The 27,632-nt window shown below is 35.9% G+C and overlaps 7 protein-coding genes across 7 annotated transcripts; 5 read left to right on the top strand and 2 right to left on the bottom strand.

The window, feature by feature from the left end:
* Positions 1 to 7,868: 7,868 nt before the first annotated feature.
* On the bottom strand, positions 7,869 to 10,733 carry K444DRAFT_664835 (uncharacterized protein). The gene is made up of 4 exons (XM_024887011.1): positions 10,434 to 10,733; positions 9,763 to 10,315; positions 9,638 to 9,715; positions 7,869 to 9,590 (listed from the first exon to the last, which is right to left on the bottom strand). The coding sequence occupies exons 1-4, from the start codon at positions 10,632 to 10,634 to the stop codon at positions 8,179 to 8,181; spliced, it is 2,244 nt and encodes a 747-aa protein (XP_024734845.1). The 5' UTR covers positions 10,635 to 10,733; the 3' UTR covers positions 7,869 to 8,178.
* A 982-nt stretch (positions 10,734 to 11,715) lies between these two features.
* K444DRAFT_533042 (protein phosphatase 2A regulatory B subunit) lies at positions 11,716 to 13,941 on the top strand (the record flags this gene model as incomplete). Its single annotated transcript, XM_024875120.1, has 4 exons — positions 11,716 to 11,739; positions 11,820 to 12,215; positions 12,269 to 13,524; positions 13,572 to 13,941. 4 exons carry the CDS (start codon positions 11,716 to 11,718, stop codon positions 13,939 to 13,941), a joined length of 2,046 nt encoding a protein of 681 aa, XP_024734844.1.
* A 250-nt stretch (positions 13,942 to 14,191) lies between these two features.
* K444DRAFT_21565 (uncharacterized protein) lies at positions 14,192 to 14,793 on the top strand. The gene is made up of 2 exons (XM_024871120.1): positions 14,192 to 14,418; positions 14,633 to 14,793. Exons 1-2 carry the CDS (start codon positions 14,324 to 14,326, stop codon positions 14,742 to 14,744), a joined length of 207 nt encoding a protein of 68 aa, XP_024734843.1. The 5' UTR covers positions 14,192 to 14,323; the 3' UTR covers positions 14,745 to 14,793.
* Positions 14,794 to 14,842: 49 nt separating this feature from the next.
* K444DRAFT_644227 (uncharacterized protein) lies at positions 14,843 to 15,798 on the bottom strand (the record flags this gene model as incomplete). The annotated part of the gene is made up of 2 exons (XM_024884937.1): positions 14,843 to 15,545; positions 15,755 to 15,798. 2 exons carry the CDS (start codon positions 15,796 to 15,798, stop codon positions 14,843 to 14,845), a joined length of 747 nt encoding a protein of 248 aa, XP_024734842.1.
* Positions 15,799 to 16,621: 823 nt separating this feature from the next.
* Positions 16,622 to 19,364, top strand: K444DRAFT_592400 (uncharacterized protein). Its single transcript, XM_024878238.1, has 2 exons — positions 16,622 to 18,325; positions 18,420 to 19,364. The coding sequence occupies exons 1-2, from the start codon at positions 17,005 to 17,007 to the stop codon at positions 18,989 to 18,991; spliced, it is 1,893 nt and encodes a 630-aa protein (XP_024734841.1). The 5' UTR covers positions 16,622 to 17,004; the 3' UTR covers positions 18,992 to 19,364.
* A 398-nt stretch (positions 19,365 to 19,762) lies between these two features.
* On the top strand, positions 19,763 to 20,663 carry K444DRAFT_614628 (uncharacterized protein). The gene has a single exon (XM_024880564.1). The coding sequence runs from the start codon at positions 19,777 to 19,779 to the stop codon at positions 20,197 to 20,199; it is 423 nt and encodes a 140-aa protein (XP_024734839.1). The 5' UTR covers positions 19,763 to 19,776; the 3' UTR covers positions 20,200 to 20,663.
* Positions 20,200 to 20,508, top strand: K444DRAFT_533000 (uncharacterized protein; the record flags this gene model as incomplete). The annotated part of the gene is made up of 1 exon (XM_024875114.1): positions 20,200 to 20,508. A coding segment is annotated over one exon (309 nt), but the record flags the coding sequence as incomplete, so codon positions are not given.
* Positions 20,664 to 27,632: the final 6,969 nt, after the last annotated feature.

Here is a 27,632-nt window from a genome sequence, read left to right as displayed (position 1 = left end):
ATTTATAAAAAGAAAAAAAGAGCTTTATAAATATAAGTAAAGATTAAGAGAAAGTTATAAATAAGAATATAAGTAATAAGAAATTTATAAAAATAAGTAAAGTTTAAAAAAAACTTATAAAAAAGAAAAAGTTTTATAAATAAAAATAAAAGCTATAATAATTTATAAGATAACTTTATAAGTATAAATAAGGCTTAAAAGAGTTTATAAAAAGAGAAAAAGAGCTTTATATATATAAATAAGATTATAAGAATTTATAAAAAGAAAAAGAAAGTTTTATATATATAAATAAAAATTATAGTAATTTATAAAAAAAAGTAAAAAGTTTTATAAATATAAATAAGGCTTAAAAAAGAATAGAAAAGAAAAGAAAAAGTAAAGAAAGCTTTATAAAAATAATATTAGAAATAATAAATAAAATTAAAATAAAATTAATATATTAAATATAAGATTATAAATATAATTCTTTATATATATATAATTAAAAGAAATTATATTAAGTTTAAAGTTTAAGAATTTATAAAGTTAATTAATTAAAAATAAATAATATAATATAAAAAAGAATTTTATAAATTAAATTAATAAAAGAAAGTTAATTATAAATTAATTAAAAAATATATTATATAAAAAATATAAGAAATATATAAATTATATTTAATTTTATTTTATTAATTTATAAAAAGAAAGAAAAGGCTTTATAAATATAATTTTTATAATTTTTAATTAATATATATTAGAAATAAAAAGATAAAAATAAACTAAATTTAATATATTAAATAAAAGTTTATAAATATAATTTCTTATATATATATAATTAAAATATATAATTAGTAATTTTAATAATTTAAAGAAATTATATTAAGTTTAAAGTTTAAGAATTTATAAAATTAATTATTTAAAAATATAATATAATATAAAAAAAATAATATAAGAAATATAAGAAATATAAGAAATATAAAAATATAAGAAATATAAGAAATATAAGAAATATAAGAAATATAAGAAATATAAAAAATATAAAAAAATAAAAAATATAAAAAATATAAGAAATATAAGAAATATATAAAGTAAATTATATTTGATTTAATTTTATTAATTTATAAAAATATAAAAATAACTTTTAAATTAAAAAATATATTTTTAAATATTTTAATTTAAAAAGATTTTAAAAATAGTTTATATTTTTAATATATTTAATAATATAAAGTTTTTAGTAAGCTCTTTTAATTAAAATCTTTTATATATATAAAAAATTTATTTTAATATAAATTAATAAAAATATCTTATATTAAAGAAAACATATATTAAAAAAATTATTAACTTTTAATAATAATTCTATTATATAATATAATAGCTTTTATTTTTTAAAATTATTAAAAATATTATTTAATATTAATAAATTACTTTTACTAAAACCTTTCTTTATATAATATTTATTAATAAAAGAATTATAAAAGGAATTTAAATTAATTTTCTTTGATTTTTAAAACTTATTTATTTTAGTTTTTATTTAAAGTATTTATATTATTAAAATTTAATTATTAATAATATTAAGACTTTTTATATAATTATATTATAATTTGAAATAATATTTTAATAATAATTAAATTTAATTAAACTTAAAATTTAAAAGAAATTATAAATAAAATATAAATTAAAAGAATAGTTTTAGCTTATTTATAAATAATTTTATAATTTATAAGTTATTTTCTTTCTTATATAATTTATTAAAGGTTTATAAAAGTTTATTATTAAGAAGTATTTTTTTAAAGAATTACTCGGGACGAGTTTAGGGCAAAATTATTACTAGCCCCGGAGCTTGCGTAGGGCCGCTAGCGATAATTTTAGCGGAGCGGCCCTAAACTCGTCTATATAACACTGTCGTACGGTCGGACCACCAGTTAAAAAACTGGTCACGTGAGGAACACCAAAACTTGACCCCAAGCCCCCTATGCATTACTCGCTCCAGGAACACCAAAGCTCTCTGCCGCTCCCCATGCGTCACTCGGTCTTTTATTTAGCCTATAATCGTACAAATATAAATTCTTCCCTATTATACTATTATACCGGTTACAGATAATACTTCTAATATAGCAGGTTTCCTCTAAATCTTAAGGGGAACCCGTATAAGACGTATTTGCAATATAAGGTCTCTTTTCTCTCTTGCTCCCCTAACTTATATACTTGGTTACTGACCTTCTTTAGGCCAAACGGGCTGCAAGGCGCCTTCCTCTTATAGATATTAATCTGAATGCCCCGTAACAGACCCGTACCGGACCGATACGGCCTCTTACAGACGAGGATAACCCTTGACCTCGAAAACGGATCCGTTAAACTCACGATAAGCTAGATACGGCCCGTAGCTAGCCTGTAGGGGCTTCTCCTCCTCCTCCTTCTCCTCCTCCTCCTTCTGCCATCTTGCCTATTAGCTATTGTTTGCGATTCCGGAACCGGTCCGCTCATAATCTTAGTCTAATAGATACGGAATGCGAGGATTATATAGCGAGGTACTGGGTATTAGAGGTAATTGCAGATACGGATCGAAAGTTTGAACTCTATTATAAGAGGGGAAATATGGCCTTGAACGAGTTATGAATATCTCTGCCCTTTTTACAGGCGCTTTTTAAGGGAAATAATCCATAAGCCCGTAACTTTTATTAGAATATTAGGATATATAACTCTATACTTGCTTTTATATCCGTAAGCTATACTAAAGACATATATACTAACCTTTCTTACGGTCTTTACTGCTTTCAGATCTATAGGGAGCTATTTTACTACTAAGGACCCTTAGAGCCAGGCTTATAGTAAGTTCCGGCCTTTATCTAGTTATTTTTTTATAATCTAGACTATATTACGAATTTCCGGGTATAGTACTGCCTGCTACTCGATTATATAATTCTTTATAGCCTCTATAAAATACTTACGGATTATAATTTCTTTATACGGATTTATAAAACAGCCCGGAAGCAATTAGCTAGCTAAACAGGTTATTTCCGGATTCTTCTTAGCCTGCAAATATACCTAATTCTCTAGTCTGGGGTAGATTATTACTATAAGAACCTCCCTATAGCTATAGAGCTAGCAGGAATCCTTCCGGACAAATTTATAGACGAGAGTTAATATAATATCCTTCTTATAGTCTATAAGCCTGGCTATTAAGGTCCGTAACTCTACCAGGTAGCTATTACTTATATAGTATATATACTACTTTACTATATACTCCTCTTTCTATATAGTAAATATGAGTAGTACTATAAGATAACCTTATGGAATGCCCGTTATACCCGTTAACAGACCCGTTTAGAGTAGCGGCCCTTTTACCGGTTCCGTTTATATACCTGTAATTATAAGGTATCTTTTCTCTTTTATACTTACCGGCTCTTTTAGTAATATATTATGAATGCTTTTATTACCTATAAAACTATATCCCTTAATTAGCTCCGTTTATATTAAGATAAGATCCGTATAGATATATATAATGGCTTAGCAAATATTCTTATCTATAAAAATATCTTACTGGCTAATCTAGACTATTAATTTATTCTTCCTTTCTTTTTTACAGGCAGGAATCGGTTTATATAATAGCTTTTTCAGGACTCAATAGCTATTATTTATTATTTTGGAAAGCCTACCTTTTTTATTACCTTTATAGTAAACCCGTAATAGCTAGAGATTATCTAGGAGCTATATAACTTATAACCTATAGACCGGCCAGATCTAATTACTTGTATATTTCGACTTAAGGTCCAAGAGCTTCTTATAGATCTAAAAAACCATATTTTCGGATAGTATACGAGCTATATTTATATAATTAAGTATTAGAAATAAGGACTCCCGTATTTATACTTATTCTTATTCCTATAAGTATCTATAAAGTTCAATATACTTAAGTATATAGATAAGGTTATATATACTAAGCTACCGGATCCGTTATAGGATTCTATAGGCAAGCTCCTAGCCTTGGTTACAGGTAATATATCCTATAGTCCGTATAGGGAAGACTATATACAGGCCCTATATATGGTCTATAAAGAAGCTTATAGCCCGTTAGTATACTCTAAGAGGTTTCCGAAGGCTTTTACGGACCGTACCGTAATTAATAAGGATAGCTATCCCGAATACTACTATTAAAATAATAGGCAAATATTTATAGTCTATAAACCAGGCTTCCCAGGCCAGGAAGTTGTCCGTAATAACCGCTAGGTTATTCTATATAACCCGTACCTCCTCTAGAAGTTCCGCTTATATATTAATATCGAGGTTTATATATCTATATAAGTAATTAAGTATATTTATAAATATATATATAAAAGAATAGACCGGATAATAGTTGCAGTTACGGCTATAAATAATAAGATTACCCGGTATATATATATCCGTTATATAAGTCTATATAAGGCTATTTGGTGGCTATTCGAATTCCCTATATATTAGGAGTTCTCTCCTATTTAGTATCTTATAGTCTATTTTGAGGGTAAATAAATAGTTTATTTTCCGGATAATATCTCTCCTATAGCTCTAGTTATAAAGACCGCAAATGCCCGTTTAACCCTAATAGCCTTCTTTGAGTATAATACTATATATAAGAATAGCCGGAAGTACTTATATTCCGAGTTTCTGGCCGAGTTTATATAGGTTCCAAAAACCCGGGAATAGAAACATTACTAGTAAGGTAAAGGTAACCGGATTAGCTATATATATTACTATAGCCCTATTTCGGGCAAGCGGTACTATTTACGGCTCTTATTTATAGTTATTTACAGACTATAGTTCTTTACGGATCTATATTTTATTAAGAGTATCTATTATTTAATATATCAGGCTACCTATATTACCTATAACTTAATAGAGAATAACTAGGAGTAATACTAGTATTTTAATAAGGCTATCCTATTTATACCTATAGGTAATTTATGGATATTATTCTTAACTAGCCTTTATTAATAGCTAATTACGGACCTATTAGTAATCTGGAACCGGTATAAGTACTACTTCTATAATAACTTCTAGTACTAGCTTATCCGTAATAGTAGTTTCCTATTTCCGTTTTTTAACCCATATTACAATTATGGCCTTTTCTTACTTATAAGTAGGCTTATGAACTAGTAATAGTTACTTGCAGACTATAGGCTCCTGTCTTTTATCTAGAATTAGACTAGTAAGTACCGTTTCTTATTTATATTATATACTTTTAAGAACCAGGTATTATTTGCAATTATAATATAAGCCTAGCTTAATCCTAATTAGTAATTATACTTTATAGAGATTATTATAGCTATTAAATCAGATCTGCAAATAGCCCACTTCTACTTATAAGGGCCAGGAGATATAGGTAAGACGTTCTTATATAAGGCGCTTTACTATTACTTTTATAGGCAGAGGCGGATAGTTCTTTATATAGTATTTACGGGTATTATAGCTTTCTTACTACTAAACGGATATATATCTTATTTCTAGTTTAAAATTCTAATTAAGTTTTATAAATTATCTATAAGTTCTATTATAAAATAGAGTATCCTTAGATAGATCCTCCGGTCTATAGATCTTATTATCTAGAACAAGATATTAATATAGTATAAATACTACTTTAAGGTTATTTACTAGCTCTTAGTAAATTTATAATCTATAATAGATAATATTCTCTTTAGAGAAGTACCTATAATTCTCGGTAGGGACTTTACCCAGATCCTTCTAGTTATATTATATAATTTATAGGCTAATATTATTACTATATATTTTTAATAATTATTTATTTGGCTATAGCTCAAGCAACTCCGCTTATAGACTAATATACGGGTTTATAAGGGCGAGAATAGCCAGGAGTTTATTTACTAGATTAGTAAATTACCTAATAACCCAGACCCTAATATAATAGTAATAATTCCGGATTATATAAACTAGCTAGTATTAATTACAGATCTAATTAGCTATATTTACCTCCTAGATCTTTTCTCTCGGGCTATTACAGATCTATTAACCTTCTATAGGTAATACCTCTTAACTATATTAAATACTACGGTTTTAGAGCTTAATATCTATATCCTTGGATATTTACTAGGCCAATTACAGATATACTAATCGGTAGATTCCCTGGATATAGACAAGTCTTTGGGTAATAACTTATATAAATTACTTATAAAGTAGCTATAAAGTATTAATCTTCCTTTCTTATTACTATCTCAGCTTACTTTTAAGATTAGGGCTCTGGTACTACTTCTATAGAACCTATATCTATAAGAAGGTTTATATAATAGGACCCGGATAGTAGTTATAAACTTATAAATATATTATATTAAGGCCTACTTATTTGAAGGGGATTTTAATAGCTAGTTACGGGTAATTCTATAAATCAAGCTATCTGTTATAGATACTAGCCTAGGGATTACCCTTTCCCGGAAGTAGTTTCCGGTCCGTTTATATTTTATAATAACTATTAATAAGTTATAAGATTAGTTTTTTTATACTATTAGTTTGGACCTATAAATGCCTATATTTACTTATAGGTAGTTTTATATAGGGATTTCTCGTATATTATCTATAGAAGGCTTAAGTATTCTTCTATTATATAAGAATCTATCTAGAATACTTAATATAACTTATCCTGAGGTCTTAGCTAATTTACTTTAGTACTTTATCTCTTATAGGTATCTTATAGGTACCGGGTAGCCTTATAAGTCAGATTAAGGGATTTAGGGATCCGTAACTATCCGTAACTACCTATAAGTATCTATATTTATCTATAAATAACTTGCAATTATTATTTTAAATATTTTAGAACTTAAATAAACCAAGAATACTATACTATTAGATATTAAAAATATATACCTCTTCCAGGTAATCTTTTATAGGATTTATAACTCTCCCTCTCTTTCTTTTCCTCTCTCTCTCTCTCTCTCTCTCTCTCTTTCTTCCTTTCCTCTCTCCCTTACTTTTCTCTATTCTCTATTTCCGGTACCGAATAATCCGTCTCCTTCTCCTTCTCTAGTACCTCTACCTCCTCTTTATAAAGAGCTACTAGTTCCCTATAGAGCTCAGTAAAACGGTATATTTTCTGAGAGGAAGTAAGTAAGCGGCGGTAGCAGGCGGCAGTAGTATAGCAGGCTATTTATATATTAGTTACGGTCTATAATAATCCGTAGCAGATATATATATACAAAGATAAGTTACCAGGAATAACCTGGTTACCTATATAACTACCGGTAGTAACCCGGGAAAGCGAGGAAAAATTAGCGGGAGTAGGGCCGGCAGGAGTAGTACCTATAAGTATCTATTAAATCAGTTATGGTCCGTAAAATATTATATAAAAGTACTTATAGAAGGAGTAGCGGGTACCCTTACTACCATAATAATAGTTAGTATAGCTTCTACTAAAAAAACTAGCTATAACTATATATATTATCTATATATCCGACCCGCTAGTATAATATATATACCCGGCAGGGTGAACTTGACTAACGAATTAGCCAAGCTCAGTCTCCAGGTTAGCAGGCCGGGCGGGGTTGGTAGTGCGGCCGGGCCGTAAGACAGGTATACGGCGGGCGGCGAGGAGGGAGAGGGAGGCCATAGTACGGGTGGGGCGGCGGCGGCAGGCCAGTAGCAAAGCTTACTGCCGTAGTAGTAGTAATAGTAGTAGTGGCGGCGGCGGCAGCAGATGGTAGAGAAGACATTCTACGGACCGTAAGGAGTATTACAGGCCAGGGGCAGGCCCGTAGCGGGTATAGGGGTTGACTTACGTATATATGTATATATGTATATTTATTAAAGGAAAGAAGCTTTGGAATTCGAAATTAAAACCTACCTTATTTAGCTTACCTGGAAAATTTTTAGCCTTCAAAAAGTGAATTTTCAAAGTGAATTTAAAGTCAGTAAAGCTGATATCCCTTAAATAAGTGCCTGAGGCATCTAATTAATCTCGAATCGAGATCAGGGCCGCTTCGCTAAAATTAAAGCCTGGCGGCCCTACGCAAGCTTCGGGGCCAGTCTTTAATTTTGCCCTGATCTCGTGCCAGAGACATCAAGTTTTTCGTTTTGGGCACGATGGTTGGAATTGATCATCGTGCCATTTCTAAATGCCAGATGCAAGTGCGATTCAGACGCGTATGCATTGCCAAGCTCGAAGTTGCTCTAGGCTGCTATTCAACAGCCGATCAATTCTCACTCCTGCCCCTCGATGCTCTATGAAAGCTGAGAGGGAGAGTCGTGGTACTCCACCATATCGACGGAGTCTGCTTCGCTGGTACCTCCTCCTTCCTCACGGGTATCATCTTCGTCTTCAGGTGACCGACCAAATGCCTCCATCTCGCTATCATCATCACCTAAGTCTGAAGAGCGATCTGCCTCCGAATCCTCCATCTCGTCTTCACCATCGTCATATCCTCCATAATCCCCCATACCGACATCCGTATCATCCGCTATCCTCGCCTCGGAGAATTGGTCGGCGAGGAGTCTAGGGTCCATAGTCTCTGCTGTGCTGGGTCCCCGAGTCTCATCTGTTTCCCCAGTAGATATCGGCTTCTGTCTGCGATTACTAGGACCCGCTTCGTCTTCGAGGCGTCGCCGATGTCTCAAGGGTCCATTATAAGCTCTCTTCTGCTTCAGCATCCCACTCATGATGGTAAAGTCCTTCCCAGACGCTCGTAACTTCTCCATTTCTTCCTTGCTCAACCGCATATCCGGGACGGGTATCCAGACCCGTCCGCCTTCTCGATCTGGGATGATGTCTGGCATCTCGAGCGCTTTCTTGAAGTCTTCATCTTTCACTACCCTTCCCGTATGCAGAGCTATCATCTTGACTTTCATGATGGCTCTGATCTTCGCGAAGGTCCCGTTACAAAACCAACCGTCGTTTTTGGCATCGAAAATTTCGCTGATAGGAGCCTCTTTGATGAGTTTTGCGAGCAGTGGATCGGTGACGTCGCACATTTGCCAGATCTTCCCATCAACGGCGACATCTCTGCCATCGAAGAAGTGACTCAACTTGTCATTCGATCGCTTTGTTTGCTTTGGGGTCTTGGTCGATTTGAGGATCCCGGTCCATGGCGCATTGGGGTCCCTTACCTCCCGTTCCGCGAGCTGGAAGTAGATGGTTTGATACATGCGATACTTAGGATCCTTTCGAGGATCGAGGCCAAACTGGATGATGGCGTCTTTGAAGGGGCCGTCTCTAAATCGATAGCCAATGTATGGGAGAGCCAATCTGATTAGGTGCAGCGTAGCCTCGGTGATAGCGTAGTTGACTTTGTTGATGATGGCTCTCCGAGTCCAGATGGGGCGTGCATTGTACAATTCCTTGATGTTCTCAATAATCTGGAGGACATCTTGGTCATCGGGGGGTTCTTGAGAAGGTCCTTCTGGGATGTTTTCTATGTAATGGGGCAAGTACACCACCTGGAGCCTCTCAAGTCGTGAAGTGTTCACCAAAATTGGCTTGCCTGTGACTGGGTCGGTTTCTTGGGAGATGTGAGGATTTTGTTGCCAGCTCCAGTTGAATGGCAAAGAATAAGGCGTGATGTTAGTTGGCATTATGATCTCTTCATTTGGTTTCGGGCCTCTGCTAGTATCGAACTTGAACTCTCGCATCTTCTCGACTGGGGGCTGTCAGCAGAATCCGAGCAAGGGAGATTTTAACACATACTATTCCCGGTGAGAGCCGTATCGCGGAATTTGGAAAAGAACGGCATATGAGTTGTTGATTGATGGAAGTCCGCCAAGCCTGTAATGGTCAGTTCTGGTTTGGACTTAGGCCTGCTGAATGCTTACCTCGGAAACGATGTGTCTGTTTGATTTCTGCCACAGCTTCACAGGTGTACTTGCCAATATTGTCCTGGAGCCTCCTCCAAAGACTGGTATCCATCCTGGAGTGAGAACAGAGTTCGGGTGCACGAGGTTCATCATCTTCCCAAGTCGCATCTTCTTCTCCGGATGGTGGCATTGGTCTACGGTGTAGATGCGCATCAAGAGCGCTGCAGCCATCAACGTCATCCATAACAGTTGGCAGCCCTGGTCCATCAGGAAAGCTTTGGCCAGCAACACCATCCCCTGCGATTGGCAGCCCGGGAGGGATCGGAGAGGGCGGTTTCGGTGGAGGTGGGACGGAAACACTACTAGAAGGTATCGGCGGTAGTGGTCTTCCATCACTTGTGAATGGATCCTGAGAGCCTTTCTTGCGTCTCCTGCCCGTCCGCTTCGGTACCGTGATCTTCAGGACAATATTCTGGGTCGAAGTGCTTTGGGATAGAATTGGAGGACACGTCGGGTCTCTGAACCTGAGATAGAGTGGGATACATTCCTCAGGATCAATGCAGTTGATGATCTGAGAGGCTGTTAGCTTTGTATGGCTGATCTCATATCAGAAAGTGGGTGCTTCTTTCAGGTCACGGGACCTCCACAAGAGCATGACAAAAAGGTGCCGCAACTGTTGATGAGCTTACACGTTCAAATGGTTGATTGTCCCCGAATGTCTTGATACCATTATCCAGGTTCTGTATGATGGCAGGGTGTTCAACAGCAACTACCTCTCGAGTGCCTATCTCGAATTCAGGAGCAAGAGCTGGCTCGGGCTCTGGCGGGGGTCGCCTGGCGGGCAATGGGCGGCGTTGCTTCTTGCGTGGAGGAGGGCCGCGATCAGCCATAGCTTCTGCAAAGATTGGTCACGCTTTGCTCAGTCGAATGGCTCCATCTGAATACCGAGTGAGAATAGGAACTCCCTTGTAGTTAGTGAATTAGTTTAGTTAAGAGGGAAGCCTTTAGCGGACGAGAAAGTTTCCATCCTCAGTTTTAAGGCCTCCACACTAGCGCCAAATTAGGCGCACTCACTCCTGGTGGAGGGGAACCGAACGCCGGCTAGCCAGCTGCTGTTCTTGCCTGTGCTGTCGCTCTGACGTCCATTGAACCGCCGACGGTCTTCGATTCCTCTTCCCAATCCCTCTCTCTACTCCTCTACGAGCTTGAGGTGCGCCGGACGCGTGGGCTTTCATTTGTCACATCTCTTCGAATGTCACGGTAACGAGGAGGAGCCCATACACCGCCGGGAGCCATCTCCACATTCACGGCCGCAGGTTGTGCGGACAGAGCCTAGTCGTTATTGGGTGTGCTCTTGAAGACGCGGTTTGTGTGATTCACCCATGGACTTTCAGTCATTGGTGCTGCTCTGTCTTGGACTTGGCTCTGACGTTGTCAATATGCAGATCAGCAGGAGCTAGCTCAAGGCGCGAGATCAATATCCTCACCTCGGCCACACCAACCTCATATCTACGGGAAGCTACGGTTTGCGCGTGGTTGCGACTATTTTGGGGGAGAACAAGATCCAGCAACGAGTGTTCTGACTGCCGTCTCCTTGGCTGCCTCCCCGAGCCCGAGATATCAACAAACAACTGAGCCAAGGCTACCGACCCACCAGCTCTCCGATCTTGCGTGGCTTTACTTCCTGCCTCGAAAAACGTAGCTACCGCGTGTGCGAGAAGGCGCTTGCTGGCCCTACTCTCGATATCGGCTCATTGTTTCCCCACACTTACCGGCCACAACTTCAGGCAACACCTTCCTCTATACCTGCCGTTGAGCTACAATTACCTCCCATACACGATCAATCACGTTAAACAGACGTGCCAACCAATTGTGAAGTCTGCGGAGTTGAAAAGAACGGTCTGTTGAGGGTATCAGCTATCTGTTATCCAAGACGGAGATATCTGAAACACAGCCTCGAAGTCGCCCATGATGAAAGGCTTCAGGCAACGGGTTGTAAGTCTTGCCGGTCTGTCTTTGGCACATAACAGACTTTTTCGATGCGCCGGTAGTCGACCGCATGCTAACCCTTTCAGCATGAGCAGCTCTCGCGCGCGAAAGACTCAAACAAATCTTCCAAATCCAAGAATAAAGAGTCTAAGGACGGAACCTCGTCGCCATCACAAGCAAGCTCGAGAGAAGCAGCACAATCTCCAGTTGCGACCCCATCTTCCTCGACAACTGCGCTGAACGATCCTCGCAATAAACCGCTGCCACCAAACGATGGTGGGGCTTCGAACGCATCAACATCCAGCCCTGCTTTGCAGCCACAATCGGGATCGATCAATTCGCTAAATCCAGGACACAGCACAATGGCAAATCCGGATCGATTCAATAGCATCGGAGGAAATGCACCAAGTGCTGGTGGATCAGGCACTCCTAGTCGCCATGGTCAGCTCCCTCCGAGTGTTATTATTAGTCCAAGTGCACCAGTAAGTTGGCCTTTTTACTGCCGCGAGAGACTGAACACTGATATTGTGCCTAGCACATTCCTCCTCCAGGTGCAGCAGAGACGATGCCTCACGATCTTGCTCCTCCAAAAGCCGGCCAAAAGTCTCTGATGTTTGACCGCTTACAAACAACCCCGAAAGATGTCCCCGAAGGAATCAGAACGCCGAAGAGACAGCATTCCTCGAGGTTCGATATCTCTCCACAACGAGAATTGGAGAAGCTGCCAGGCTTCCACGAAGTTCCCCCCAATCGCCGGCAGGACCTCTTCATGCAGAAGATCGATCAATGCAACGTCATCTTCGACTTCAATGACGCCAGTGGTGATATGAAATCGAAAGAAATCAAGCGACTGGCGCTTCATGAGCTGCTAGACTACGTTGCGAATAACAGGCAGGTGATTACAGAGGCAATGTATCCAAGAGTGGTGGACATGTTCAGCAAGAATCTTTTCCGGCCGATTCCACCGCCAATGAATCCTCAAGGAGAAGCCTTTGACCCAGAGGAAGACGAGCCTGTTCTTGAAGTCGCCTGGCCCCATATCCAAGTCGTGTACGAATTCTTCCTGAGATTCATCGAGAGCCAAGATTTCAACACCAACATCGCCAAGGCGTACATAGATCACAGCTTCGTATTGCAGCTTCTCGAGCTGTTCGATTCTGAAGATCCCCGAGAACGAGACTTCTTAAAGACGACTTTGCACCGAATATACGGCAAGTTCCTCAATCTGCGGTCATACATACGAAGGTCCATGAATAATGTCTTTTTCCAATTTATCTACGAGACGGAACGATTCAACGGCATTGCGGAGTTATTAGAAATTCTCGGGTCTATCATCAACGGATTCGCCTTGCCCCTGAAGGAAGAACACAAGCTTTTCCTTACTCGGGTACTAATCCCATTGCACAAAGTCAAGAGCCTGAGCATGTATCATCCACAGCTGGCATACTGCATTGTCCAATTCCTGGAAAAGGATGCCGCTTTGACGGAGGAGGTCGTCCTTGGGTTGTTACGTTACTGGCCGAAAGTTAACAGCACGAAGGAGGTTATGTTCTTGAACGAGGTTGAGGATATCTTCGAGGTCATGGATCCAGCCGAATTCGCAAAAGTTCAAGAGCCGCTGTTCCATCAACTTGCAAAATCAGTGGCAAGTCCTCACTTCCAGGTTGCAGAGCGTGCTCTTTACTTTTGGAACAACGAATACTTCTGCAATCTTGTTAGCGACAATGTGGAGATCATCCTTCCAATCATGTTCGCTCCACTTTATGAGAACTCGAAAGGACACTGGAATAGGTAAATCGATTTCAACTCTTCCGATTTTACTTGCTAACCTGTACAAGGACAATCCATGGCATGGTATATAATGCCATGAAGCTCTTCATGGAAATCAACCCACAGCTCTTCGATGATTGCTCACACGATTACACCGAGAATCAGAACAATGCAGAGGCCCGCGAGCAGGCAAGAGAAAGCAAGTGGAAAGCTCTCGCAGAACAAGCCAAGCGTGCGAAGACAAACGGCGTTGTCCGTCCTTCTGCCGTCACCAATAACTCAACACGATCGAAAAGCAAGGTTGACGAGCTAGATCCAATCACCGAGGACAACCAGAAGAGATTGGATTCATTGAAGCTCCAAGATGGAGATCGGAGAGAGCGAAGACCAACTCATGATCGACAAAACTCGGTAGGCTCCTCCAGAAGCCAGCGATGATTTGCACTTGCATTATGCCGCTTTATTCTGCGTTTCAGGATGCCCCTGCCTTACCCTACCTACCCCTGTGAAATTGTGTTGTTCACGGAATAGAAGTGTGGGCTCGCGCATACTCTCTCTCATCTATCTCCTCTTTAGCATTTTTGTCTATGCGATGCGTGCGTTTTGCCAGCCTCCGATGGTGGAAAGGTCATTGACGATGTGTTCTCCTTCAGAAATCGAAAAGTTCCAGTCCGGCGCGTAGCCATGCTAGCTCTCATCGGCGGTCCGGGAGCGCGGGCTCTAACAGTGCGGTGGTGGGTCCGGGGTTGGATTCTTCGGGGATGGGTGACTACCGGCTTCATCCGATCTTGACGGATGATCAGGCTAGTCATATTTCTTGATGCGGGCGTATTTAGCTGGGGAGACCTTGTCGCTCTATCACAATGCAGGGCCGGCCTTGGAATGTAGCTGCCTCCGCGTGAGGTGGTATTCAATGTACGACATACAGGCAGACTTTGTTTCCGAGCGAGTCTTTCTTCTCTCTTCCTTTTCCTACTCGATTGATCAATGGGCAGCAGCAGACAGATTTGACGCTTCTCCTTTTTTTCCCCCCCACGATAGATGAGTCTTCTGATGGCTGGCTGGCAGGTGGGACGAATGTTCTCTTTGATTGACGTAAATATGGAGGCTAAAAGGCAACTCATCATAGCGTTCAGAAATTAGGAACCAGCGAGCTTTTTGAACGAACGCGGGTAATGAATTGTGATGACTGTTTTACCGCCTTCAGATTCTTCTATTCTGTGACTATGTCTCGGCTTTAGTATCTATCCCTAACTCCACACCCAATGCGACCAACCCGACGCCATGCTCCATCAATGCCTCCAATGCCCCGTCCTATCAACCGCAAGTTCTTACTACTTCATAAAACCAAAACAAGCACCAACAACAACACCAACACAAAAATCAACACCCCAATACAACAACTACTAAACCTCTCCTCATTCCGCCTTATCACAGTCCCCATACTCTTAATCCCCGTCTGCAGGCGTCCTCCCACCCGATCCGCGAGGTTATCAACTGTATCCAGCATCTCAGCTTGCTCTTCCAGCTCCCGACCCATGTGGTCTGCTTGTTGCCTTAGATTCCCTACCGTGTGAAAGACGCTTTCCAATGTGGTGTCTTGCTCCGCCATCATGTGTAGCTGTTGCTGGTGTTCGAACTCGGCGTTGTAATCCATGCCCCCTTCTTCCGAGTCCCCAAGTCCACTCCCACTCCCACTGATCCCCAACCCCTTCCCCTTCCCGTTTGCTGAGGAGGCAGATTGGATGGACGGTTTTGCGAGCTCCTCCCGCATATCCTCAATCTCGCCCCCTACCTCCTCAACCAGCCGTCTCCGCCGTGCTACTTCCTCTATCTCCAGTCCATATTTGTAGGGGTCGGACTGCACGGCGGAGACGGAAGCGGAGAGGTCGGAGAGGTCTTCGGTTAGGGAGTTGAGCGAGGAGGTTAGTTCGGCGCGGGCGGAGAGGAGCTCGGGGTTTGTGGGGGTGGGACTGAGGGAGAGGATGCGGAGGTATGAGGTGAAGAGTTGGCGGGTGGAGGTTAGGGAGGTTAGGACTTCGCTGTGTGGGGGAGGGGGGTTAGCTTGGAGTGGAGTAAAGAGGGAGGGAGTGGGGAAAGATCGGGGGGAGGGGAGGGGAGGAGGCTCTGTGCTGCCCGAGATCTGAGGTTTTCTGGGGAGAGACAAAGGAGGGGAAATTGTGTTGAGGCTCTGCGGAGCTTTGAGGGGCAGATGGGGTCGCCATAGATGCTGAGAGAGGGGAAGACTAACGCTTGAACTTGGAGGAACGGGTCCTCTTCGTTCGTTGAGGACATCATCTTGTCCAAACCAATCCCTTTGCTTCAATCGTATGCAAATTTGTACTCGGCGTAGCACACCGGAGTGTCCGCAGCGCCTTGCCAAAGTTGGTCTCCCTCAACGGTAGCTTGCACTTTCGCGCGAACCGTCCGCACTTCTCGAACCAGATCTGTTTTCCTTTCAATCGACGCAAATGTGAGTCCTCTGTACCAACACCGGCCTGTCCACAATCCTTCGAGGCAAGGTAAGGCAGACTAGGTATCTCTCCTGCGTCGCGTGGTAACTGTCGTGGGCTGAATGAGGTAAACCGGAACTGTGGCCCGCGACCTATCGAGCCGCGCGCAAAACAAGGCTGCAGGGCCGAGGATGTTGTGCAGGCAGCCAACCGGTCTGGGATCGAGGCTTCATGCGGTTGGAGTCGGAGCTGGACAACGAGGGGGGCTGATGGAAGGTGTCACAATCAAGATGGTAGGATCTTGATGCTGGTGTGTTATTTGTTGGTTGCTTGATATGTCCGATCGAGAGAGAGGATCTTGAGGCGGTTGTCCTCTCGGAAGATTGCATGTGGCTTGCCGATCCCAAGCCTTTGCTGGATTATGTATTCCTTCCTCACCACACCTCCAAACACATCCAACATGTCTTCAATTTTGTCACACGCCCCCTCCACAATACTAACTTTCATACCTGCATTTCGCCTTATGTAACTGAATATAGGTACCCCTCCAATCCAGACATGACGTGGCTGAAGCCTGCCTTCGCCGAAGTTCGCCACTGCTTGGTACTGCAAGGCTCCAAACTGGCCTTGTCTGGGGCAAACTGTTGCCTTAAGTTTGCCCCTAGCAATCCACAAGCACTGGTGAACGTCTCTTCATATGTAAATTTCCAACTTTATCCCTTTTTCCAACCGACTCATACCCTTGCTGCTGCTGCTGCCGCCGCGAAGTACAAAGCAGGTGCATGGCGTGGCGAGTGCTCGACCATTCAAGAGGGTGCTGCATCCTTGTGGTGCCAACACGCATAAAAGAATTCATTTTCCTTTCCATACCGCTCTTTTAGACAGAAGTCACAATCTGTGAAACGCATCCTACGTTCGGAGATAAATCCCTCCACCTTCGAGAGAGGATCGGGCTCAATACAAAGAGAAATTTCTGCAGGCGATAGACTCTTCCAGTCACGAGGGCAAAACACCAACATCGGCTTGCCAACCTCATAGGTCAGCAGCCATGAAGCAAAAAATTGGAATCGGGAATATTCTCGAGTCCGCCTTTCCACCACGAAGCACAGGAAACATCTCTGACTCGTCGTCTTCTCTCCCGGGAGGGGGGCTCTCCCCTACGACACTCCTCGAGACCTTCGTCCCGGGCTACGGCGCCATCCACAAATTCCTCCTGTTCTCCTTTGGCTTCGACGTCACGGTGCTCGTCTCCCTTGGCGTCGTCCTCTGGCTCTCTGGGAGAATCTTCCGCTCAGTATGGACCGTCATCTATGCAACCGTCGCCAGCAACTACATGGCCGAGATCACCGTCAGCAGCACTGACGAGATCCACGCCCACCTCATCGCCTTCCTTGCGCACCAATACAAGATTAACTCCTCCCGAAGGCTCATGGCCGAGACACCCTCCAAATCCGCTTGGGAGCTGGACAACGAGGACACCGAGACGCCGGAAACGACCGTTGACGCAGAAGGCAACATCAAATGGCTAAACTTCTCTAACCAAGAAGCAAAATCGCAACCCCGCTTCACACCAGCAATTGGCTCCCACAACTTCTGGCACAAAGGAACGTACTTTCAGCTCCGAAGAAAAGAGGTAGCTATGTTCGACGAGCTAGGAGGTGGCGCAGCAGCCTTCAAAGACAAAGAGCTCCTCACACTCTCTTGCTTCGGACGCTCCACCGAGCCCATAAAAAAGCTCATCCAACATGCAAAAGCACACTACCACCTCGGCCACAACGCAAAGACGGTCATCAAGCGCCCAGCACCGAAAGATATGCGCCGTTTCGGGGGTCGTGGTTCCTGGGTCAAGATCGCAGAGCGGCCTTGTAGACCGATGAAGACCGTTGTCTTAGACGAGGAACGGAAGATGGACGTCTTGGCTGATATCAACGAGTATCTTAACCCTGCTACTGCACGCTGGTATGCGAACCGCGGTATCCCGTACCGGAGAGGGTACCTATTCTATGGACCGCCTGGAACGGGGAAAACGAGTTTGACCTTCGCGCTGGCGGGCGTGTTTGGGCTGGATATTCACGTCGTTTCCTTGTTGGAGCCGACGCTCACGGAAGAGGAATTGGGAATGCTGTTTACGAATTTGCCGGCACGGTGCATTGTCCTGCTTGAGGATATAGATACTGCGGGCTTGATTCGGGAGCCGATTAGTGATAAAGTGGAGGTGAAGAAGGGTGATGAGGAGGGGGAGGGGAAGAGAAGGGGGGAGGATTGGAATGTGGTTGATTTGACGAAAGCGCTCAAGAAAGCGAACCAGTTGTCGGAAGAGGAGAAGAAGAAGGGTATCTCGCTCTCTGGGCTGTTGAACATTATTGATGGTACGTCGCTTGCAATCCCCACTCCTACTCCGTTTTCATTAATATCCGTATTTCATCTTAAAATTCAATCAGATAGAGTACTAACATCCATCAGGCGTTGCATCCCACGAAGGCAGAGTCCTAGTAATGACAACCAACCACCCGGAGAAGCTTGACGAAGCACTCATCCGCCCCGGACGCGTCGACCACCAAGTCGCATTCGGCAACGCCACGCAGCTACAAGTGAACGAGCTCTTTGAGAGGATGTATACCAACGACCTCCCTCGCACCAAGCTAATCATCTCGCATCCCTCTTCTTCCTCCCCAACCATCACCGGCACCACCAACGAGAAAGATGTGTTCACACCTCCTCTCACCCCTGTCAAGAGCACTGCGAACGGAATCGCCTACGGAACTGCCAGCGGCTCCGCAAAAGGCGCTGTCGTGGTTGCTAACGGGAAGGTTGAGAAGATGAAGGATGAGGAGCTGGGCGCGGAGGAGTTGCGTGAGATTGCGGGCAGGTTCGCGGAGCAGGTGCCGGATGATATGTTTAGTCCGGCTGAGATCCAGGGCTTCCTGTTGAAGCGGAAGAAGGATCCACGACGGGCGGTGATGGAGGTGGGGAGTTGGGTGGAGGGGATGAAGGAGGTTAAGAGGAGGGGTGGGAAGGTGGTTACCGTTCAGTGAGAGGGTGCTAGGGAAATGGGTGAGGTGCGTGAAGATAGGGGAGGATTACTGAGAGAGGAGGAGGGGGGGGTACAATTAAATGAGCCGTGGATACAATACATACGTTGGGGTCTAACTTGGGTGGCATATATAGACTGGCACCTGCATATTCCCATACAAAGGACTTAGATCCGTCCACTTCTACTTCCAGATACATGATGTGCGCTGGGTCAGGTGATCCGCTATGCTTGCTGCAGGCGCTTTTTCAGCCGCAGCATCACTTTCCCGCTCCGCTTCTTCATTCATTCGAGGCCGTTGGCTCTAGTCTCACAAGAAAAGCTGTTACCGATCAACACCTGCAACGAAATGGCTCACTGCGAATATCAGACGTTAGAGCCCAGTGAAATACGCATTCTGAAGCTCCACCAAGAGTTATAATTCCACAGTACAAACCGCTACCGCATCTTGGAGCATGTCAAGTTTGAATCCTCCTCCGCGCAATCCACAGAGCTCTCATATGCCGGTAGTTGAACTCCTTTAATCTTTGTACCACATTCGGTTGGTAAGCATAGCCGCTTCTACTCAGGCGCTAGACCCCTCAACTCACCCTCGGCGTCGAAGAGGGCGAGTTTGATTCGTTTCAGTTTGGGCACGAATCAGAGCGATGCTGGTGCCTAAAGTTGCCAACCTGGAATGGCGAGGGAAGGCACACCGGCAAAATCCATCACATCCCAGCCAAATTCTCCAGAGCCACGCGACTGAATCGTAACTCCTTCATTGATGGTCAACCTACACACTATAACAATATGTCAATCTCGCACCACGAAGATGAACAACCGTCAGGCCATCATTATGACCAACATATTGGGCCTCTGCAGCCTCTTGCGCTGATATGGAACACTGGAGCACCCGAAACACATGGTGTTGCCGAAAACAAGATTCGACTGATGAGGAACACTTATAAGTACAAGCCAATAGCTTACCACGAGGATATTCGAATTTTGAAAATCCTCCATGGCAAGGACGACTCGGCTCTAGAGTGCATGCTATTCCGGAGCTCTTTACAGTCGACGACATCAACCTCGAAGTCCGACTACTACGAGTATTATGCCCTGTCCTACGTGTGGGGGGAAGACCAGCCGACACATCCAGTTACAATATACGATGATAGAGTTATACGCGATGGGCTACAAACTGTGAATCCTTTTAGCTTGTCGGGAAAGCTTTAAATAAGGGATAACTTGGCTGCCGCATCAAAGCAGTTCCGCAAAAGGACCAAAGACGTTAATATCTGGGGAGATGCGTTGTGTATTAACCAAGTCGACCTGGATAAAAAGAGAGTGCAACTTTCAAGAATGGGCCAGATATTTAGCGAGGCTACTTTCGTCTCCGTCTGTCTTGGAGCTGGCGAGCCCGAGACTAAAGAAACTTTCGACTTCCTCAAGTGTATTAAGGACTTGAAGGTTCAAGACTGTCATGAAACCGGGTCTCTGGGCTTGGAAAGCAAGGTAGAGTGGCTCTTAATCCGAGGATTCTAAACTAAGGAAGGAAGCTCGTAAGTACAGGAGCTTTGGTGTTCTAAATACTAGCCAGCCGCATACGTCATCGCGGTCACGTGACGCTAAATTTACTAGTAAAGCAGCAGAGTATAATAATTATTTTATTAACCCCAGAAAGTATATTATATAATAAGAGCTCTGGCCTTTATTATATAATTTAGTAAAGGCTTTTTTTTAAGTATATAAATTAAATCTTAATTTATTATATTACTTTTTTCTTTATTTATAAATACTAGTTCTATAAATATATAAATACTAGTTCTATAAATATATAAATAAAACTTCTTTTTATTAAATAATTTCTTCCCAAGCTTCTAATATTATTATTTCTTTAAATATAGAATATAATTCCTATATAGAATATATATAACTCTTTTATTTTATAAATAGCTTTTTTAAGAACTTTTAATTATATCTTATATATTTCTTATAAAGAATTTATTTAATTTTATATTTGTTTTTATTTCTTATAGGCTATAAGTTATCTTGAAACTAATTTAATAACGGGTTTATAATAAGCTTATAGTAATAGATAAGAAGTTTTATATACTAGCTCTATTATATAATAATATTATCTTTTATTTGATTTCTATAAAGCCCTTTTATATAAGAGATATTAAAGTTATTACTAATAATTCCAAATCTGAATCTATTTCCGAACTTTATAATAAAATTAAAAGTAATATAAATATAATTTCTTTTATTATTTCTGCTATTCTACTAAAGTATAATAAAGAATACTCTTATAAAAACCCGGATATTATAGTATTCTTATAGAATAATAACCTATATAAGAATTTCTATTAAATTAAAGTTATTAGCTTTCTAGAAAAGAATATATTTAAGGTTATTTCCAGATTTTAAATACTAGAAAAAGTATATATTTTTAATTCCTGATTTATTAATAAGATTAAAAATAAAAATATAAAAAAAGAGCTTAAAAATCGAGACTAGTTATTTAAGCTTATAGTAATAGTAAGAAATATATAATATTAATATAATTCCTTATTATTTAATATATTAGTTAATGAATTATATTTAGTATTATTATTATAATAATAAATATTACGAAATTATATTTATATAATATCTTATAAGCTTATATCTAATTAATAATTTTACTTAATTATAATTTTTATATTAATTTGCTTTATAAGTTTAATAAAAAGCTAAATCTGAAAAATAATTCTATTTTAAAAGTTATAAAACTATTATATAATATACTAGAAGCTAGAAAGTACTAGTTTAAGATTTATTATTATTATTATATTAATAAGCTTTTTATAATATAATTAACTTATAACTCTTGCCTTTTCTATAATAAATAATTTTTTAGAATCATTAGTTTTTAAACTAATAATATCTTATTTATTAAAACTAATAATTTTATAAAAATAAAGAAACTAAAGTTCTAAGAAACTAAGTTCTTAGCTAAAAAATATAAATATTTTATTTTTAATTATAATCTTAAATTTAATAAAGATACTATTTATATAAATACTACTAGAATTATTTTTATATAGAAATACTAGTATAAAAAGCTCTAAACTATTTCTATAAAAAATAATATTATTATAAATAATAGAAATACTATTTATTAAGATTTCTTTATTAAGAATTAATATATTATTTAATATATTATATTAATTTATTAATTAGAAGCTTTATATAACTTATTAATTACTATTTAAGTTATTAAACTTTTGGAAATTAATATAAAGGTATTTAATAAATATATTTAATAGTAAATTAAAAATACTATTAAAAAACTAAGATTTATAAAACTAGTAAAAAAGTTTTTATATTTAATTATTTTTATAAATATTTTATTTATAAATAATAGAGATTTATTTTTCTAAATTAAATATATTCTAGTTCTAGTAAATAGAACTAGATATACTAATATTATTTACTAGTTCTTTACTAAATATAAGAGAGTTACTAGAAGTATTCTAGTTTTAGAACTCTATAATATAGCTTATAATTTTAATATAAGTACTTTAATTAAATCTATAATTAATAAAATACTAGAAATAGAACTATTACTAGTTATTTATATAAATTCGAAGTTATTATATAAATACTTTATTAAATTAGGTAGTACTTAAAAGAAATGCCTAATAATTAATATAATATATTTTTACTAAATATATAAATAATAAGAGATTATAAAAATTAAATAAATTAAAAGAAAATCGAATTCTATTAACTTTATAATAAAATTAAAGCTATTAAATACCCTTAAATACCTTATTAATATAAATATTATATAATTAAATATAAAGAAATAAATTAAATATAAATAAAATAGAAAATAGATATATAAAATAGAAAAATATATATAAAGATTCTTTTAGTAAAGATATTTAGATATTTAGATATCTGAGTATTTAGATATTTAGATATCTAGTATTAGGCCGGATTAGGGAATTAGTATATAATTAAAAAGAAATATAATTTTTTGCGTTTTTAGAAAAATTCTAAAATTAGTATAGTTATTTTTTTAAGAGTTATATATATAGTTATAAGACTCGAGAAACGGAATATAAGTAATAAAATATAGTTATATAATCTTATATTTTATAAATAACTCGACTAGTAGCTAGTTTCTATTAGGCTTAATAGATTTAGGAATTATATATTAATATTATAATCTATAATTCTTATTTCTAAATATTAACTACTTTACTAACTTTATATAAATAGTATTTTATAATTATATAATAGTATTATATATTTCTAGTAAACTAATAATTATTCTTATTTTTAATTTAATAATATAATAATAAGAATTTACTAGCTTTTTTATTAAAGTTATTTTTTTAGCTAATTTTAATAATCTTTATATTTTACTTTCTTTTTTTAATTAAGAAATATTATAAATATTTAATTAAATAATTTTAGTAATAATAAAAGCACTTTTTAATTAATATTTTAGTTAATAGTAATTTTATTTATTAATAACTTAATTATTTTTTAAAAATAAAATTAATTAAAATATAGGATATATAATAATAAGATAATATATAAATAATTAAAATAAATAAGTTATAAAATAAATAAATTATAAAATAAATAAGTTATAAAATAAATAAGTTATAAAATAAATAAATTATAAAATAAATAAGTTATAAAATAAATAAGTTGTAAAATAAATAAATTATAAAATAATAATTATAAGTATTATTATATTCTATTATTTTACTAATAAATTTAGTATTATATAATTATAATAATATATATAACTAGAATTAATATTTAGAATACTAAAGCTTTTATACTTAAGAGCTTTTTTCTTTAGTTTAGAATTCTTGAAATTAAACTACTTTACTACTTTCTAAATATAGAGATCTAATCTCGTAATATTATTCTAAATTCTTTTTATTCTTATAAAGAAAATAAAACTACTCTTATATTTTATATATAAATATAATTTTATAGTAATTTATTTTAATAATAGTACTATTAATATATATAGCTCTAGAATTATATATTTATTAAAGAAATTAAGGGCTTATTAGATTCTCTTTTATTTCAAGTTTTTATAATTTCCTTTTTTCTTTTTTTCAAAATATTATTACTTAGTTCTATTATATTTACTTTAATCTCGAATTTTATATTTAAGCTATAATTCTTTTTTAGCTTTCTTAAACTAAAAATAATTAAATTTAGTCTTATATTTTAATTCTTAATTAATTCTCTCGTATTTATTTGAATTTAAATAAGATATAAAAAGCAAAAAACAAGTTATATTTTCTAAAGTAAAATACTAATTACTTTATATTTTTATTACTAAATTTAAATATATATTTTATAAAATATAAGAATAAAATTAAAATAAAATAAATAAAATAACTACTTTTATTAAAACTTAATATTATAATTAAGAATAAATTAGCTTAATAGCTAAATCTCTTTTAAATCTATATTAAGTTTATTAAAATAATATAATAACTAGCTAAATATTCTAGTAATATATATAAATACTGTAATTCTAATAAAAAGCCTTATTATTTAAATAAAAATAATACTATAAATATATTTACTATTAATATTATTAATATAATTTTATAATTTATCTTTTGCTTTTTTATAAATAATTAAATATAATTTATATTTCCGGTAAAATACTAATTATATTAAAAATAAATAAAATATATATATTATGGAAATAATAAATACTAGATAAAGAACTATAATATTTTATTATATAAGAAAGTACTTTTATTAGAACTAAAAATTATAAGAAGTAAAAATAATAAAAAGATTATAATTTATTTAGTAAATTATAATAATAGTTATTATTATAGTTATTATAATATAGTACTAGTAGAAATTAGACTAGAACTAGCTAGATATCTGGTATCTAAATAAGGTATCCAATATCTAAGTATAGTATTTATAGTTACCTAATAATTATATATAACCCCGTACTTAAGCTAGTATATAGGCCCGTATATAGCTTGTAATTATTTAGATTTAAGGCTTCTTCGAGATTCTCTTTTCTTTTTAGCTTTAAATTATTAAAATAGAAATAGTTTAATTATATTTTCCAGGCTCTAAATCTTATACTTATAATATAATTTAAAGCTCTTTTATTTCTTAATTCTATAAAGAATTTAAATAATACCTATCTAATTAGTTTTTAATAAATATTAATATAATATACTTTAATTACTCTTATATTAGTTAACTAATATTAGAATAAAAGAAAGCCCTAGAATAACTAGGTAAGAAAGCTCTAGACTAGCCAGGTAAATAGATAGGCTAGTAACCTTATTACTAAATAAAGACTTATAAGAAAGCAAGTTCCAGAATAACTAGATAAGTTAGAAGAAGCTATAATATAAGATACTATTAGTATATTACTAGAAAGTAAACTAGAACCTCTTATTAAGTTTCCTAAAAGATTCGAATATTCTATTAATATTTATAATAAAAGAGATACTTTCTTCTAGAGAATAGAGGAAAAAGAGAGGCCTGTTTTATTAAAGGCAAAGTTTCAAGAATTACTTTAGAACCCAGAAGCTTTATATAAAGAAATTATTAAGCTAATTCTAAAAATATATAATATTCTTACCTATAATAAGAATTATTATAATTAGCTAAAAGAAACCAAGCAAGCTTTATAAAAGAATAAAGCTATTATTAAGAAGCTTATTATATAGCCTGCTAAAATAACTAGTTCTTTTATTCTAGAAAGTAGATATTTAGTTAAACTCTCTAATTCTTCTATTTTTAAAGATATAACTAAGAATAATATTACTTTTAATAATTAGTTAGTTTAGATTAAGAATAAGCTTTATAGTAACTCTAATACTTACTAGATAAAGAACTTTAAAATTATTTATATTTCCGGCTATATAAATAACTATATTCTTATACTAATCTTTCTTTATCTAAACTAGAATAATTAATATATATATAAGATTATTAGAGAACTATATATCTATCTAGAAGAACTATATAGTAACCCGAATAAAGAGTATAATATTTAATAAGTCTTTAAAAAACTATTTATAAAGAAAGGCCAGATCTTTTAGAAGTTCTATATTCTATTTCTAAAATATATAATAGACAGAAATATTAATCTATAGAACCTTAAGAATAACCTAAATAATAAGCTTATCTAAAAGCTCTAAGAAGCTATAACTATATACTATAATAACCCGGCTATTTATATTATAAAATTTATATAATATTATATTATAAATAACTAGTAAATTTGAGCTTACTATAAAAAGAAAAACTAGATATTTAAGAAAGCTAATAAAAGTATAAATAAGCTAAGTTCAGAAGATACCCCTTATATAAAGCCTGCTTTCAAAACTCTAGTAATAGATAAGCCTACTATTTTAAAACCCGAATCTTTAGATCTTAAGTACTATAACTATAATAGATTTAGTTATATATCTAGAAACTATTTAGAGCCTAAAATAAAATATATAAAGCAAGTCTTAGTAGCTAAGCTAGTAGTATTTACTATAAGTAAGCTATCTAAAAATATAGAATAGAGAAATAAGAATTCCTAAAAGAAGTTTTCTTTTTAGAGTTATATTATATAAATATAGCAGAAATTAATTTAAGCTAATTACTAGAAAATAAAGTATTTATATATTTTTATATAATTAGTAATAATAGATTAGATATTAAGACTTCTTTTTTTATTAATACCGGAGTAAATAAATATATTTTTATTAATTTCAAGTTTATAAAAATAATTAAATAATTTCTAGATATTAAGCCTACTTAATTAATATTATCCTATAATATAAAAGAGTTTAATAGTAAATAGGCTATATCTATTACTTACTATATTAAGCTTATACTTTTAATTAATAGATAGAAGGTTCTAATATCTATACTAGTTATAGAACTAGGTAAATATAATATAATTTTGAGATAATAATAGTTTATAAATACTAGTATTCTAATTAATTACAAGAATAAAAGGTTAATCTAGCTAGATAATTAGCTTAGAAAAAAGAATTAAAATAAGGTTCTAATTACTATATATAAGAATTTAAAATCTGGAAAAAGTAACTAGTACTAAAAAGATATAAATAAAAGAAATAAAGCTATAGCTATAAATAAGTTCTAGAGACCTTAGCTTATAAAGAGAAAACTTCCTTATTCTTTTCCTAAGCCGGGCTTAAAAAGCTATATATAGTAAAGAAATTAAGTTTAATATTATAAAGAGATATAAGTAGCCTTAGGAAATAAAGAAGTTTCTCTTAAGCCAGAAATAGAGATATTAAGACTATATTATCTAAAGAAGAGCTATAAAAGCTAGTTAAGGCCTATAATTAATATTATAGGTATTTTACTAGCTGCTTTCTAGATAAACCTATAGAAAAAAAAGAACCTTTTTTTTATAATATTATTCTTTGAGATTAATAAAGAACTAGAATTATAATAAGAGAATAAGTTTATTTCAGATAAGTAATAGCTAGAAAAAACAGAGCTATAATAGCTAGTAAGAGTCTTACTAGAGAAGTTTAAGAATTTTATAGATATTTTCTTAAAGAAAGTATTAAATATTTTATTTCTATATTAATTATATAACTATAAGATTCAGATTAATAATTCTAAAGACCTAGAAA

This window comes from Hyaloscypha bicolor (genome assembly GCF_002865645.1).
Source record: "Hyaloscypha bicolor E unplaced genomic scaffold K444scaffold_108, whole genome shotgun sequence".
Classification (NCBI taxonomy): Eukaryota; Fungi; Ascomycota; class Leotiomycetes; order Helotiales; family Hyaloscyphaceae; genus Hyaloscypha; species Hyaloscypha bicolor.
The sequence above is the reverse complement of the archived record's forward strand: the minus strand, read 5'-3'. Positions and strand labels throughout refer to the sequence as shown.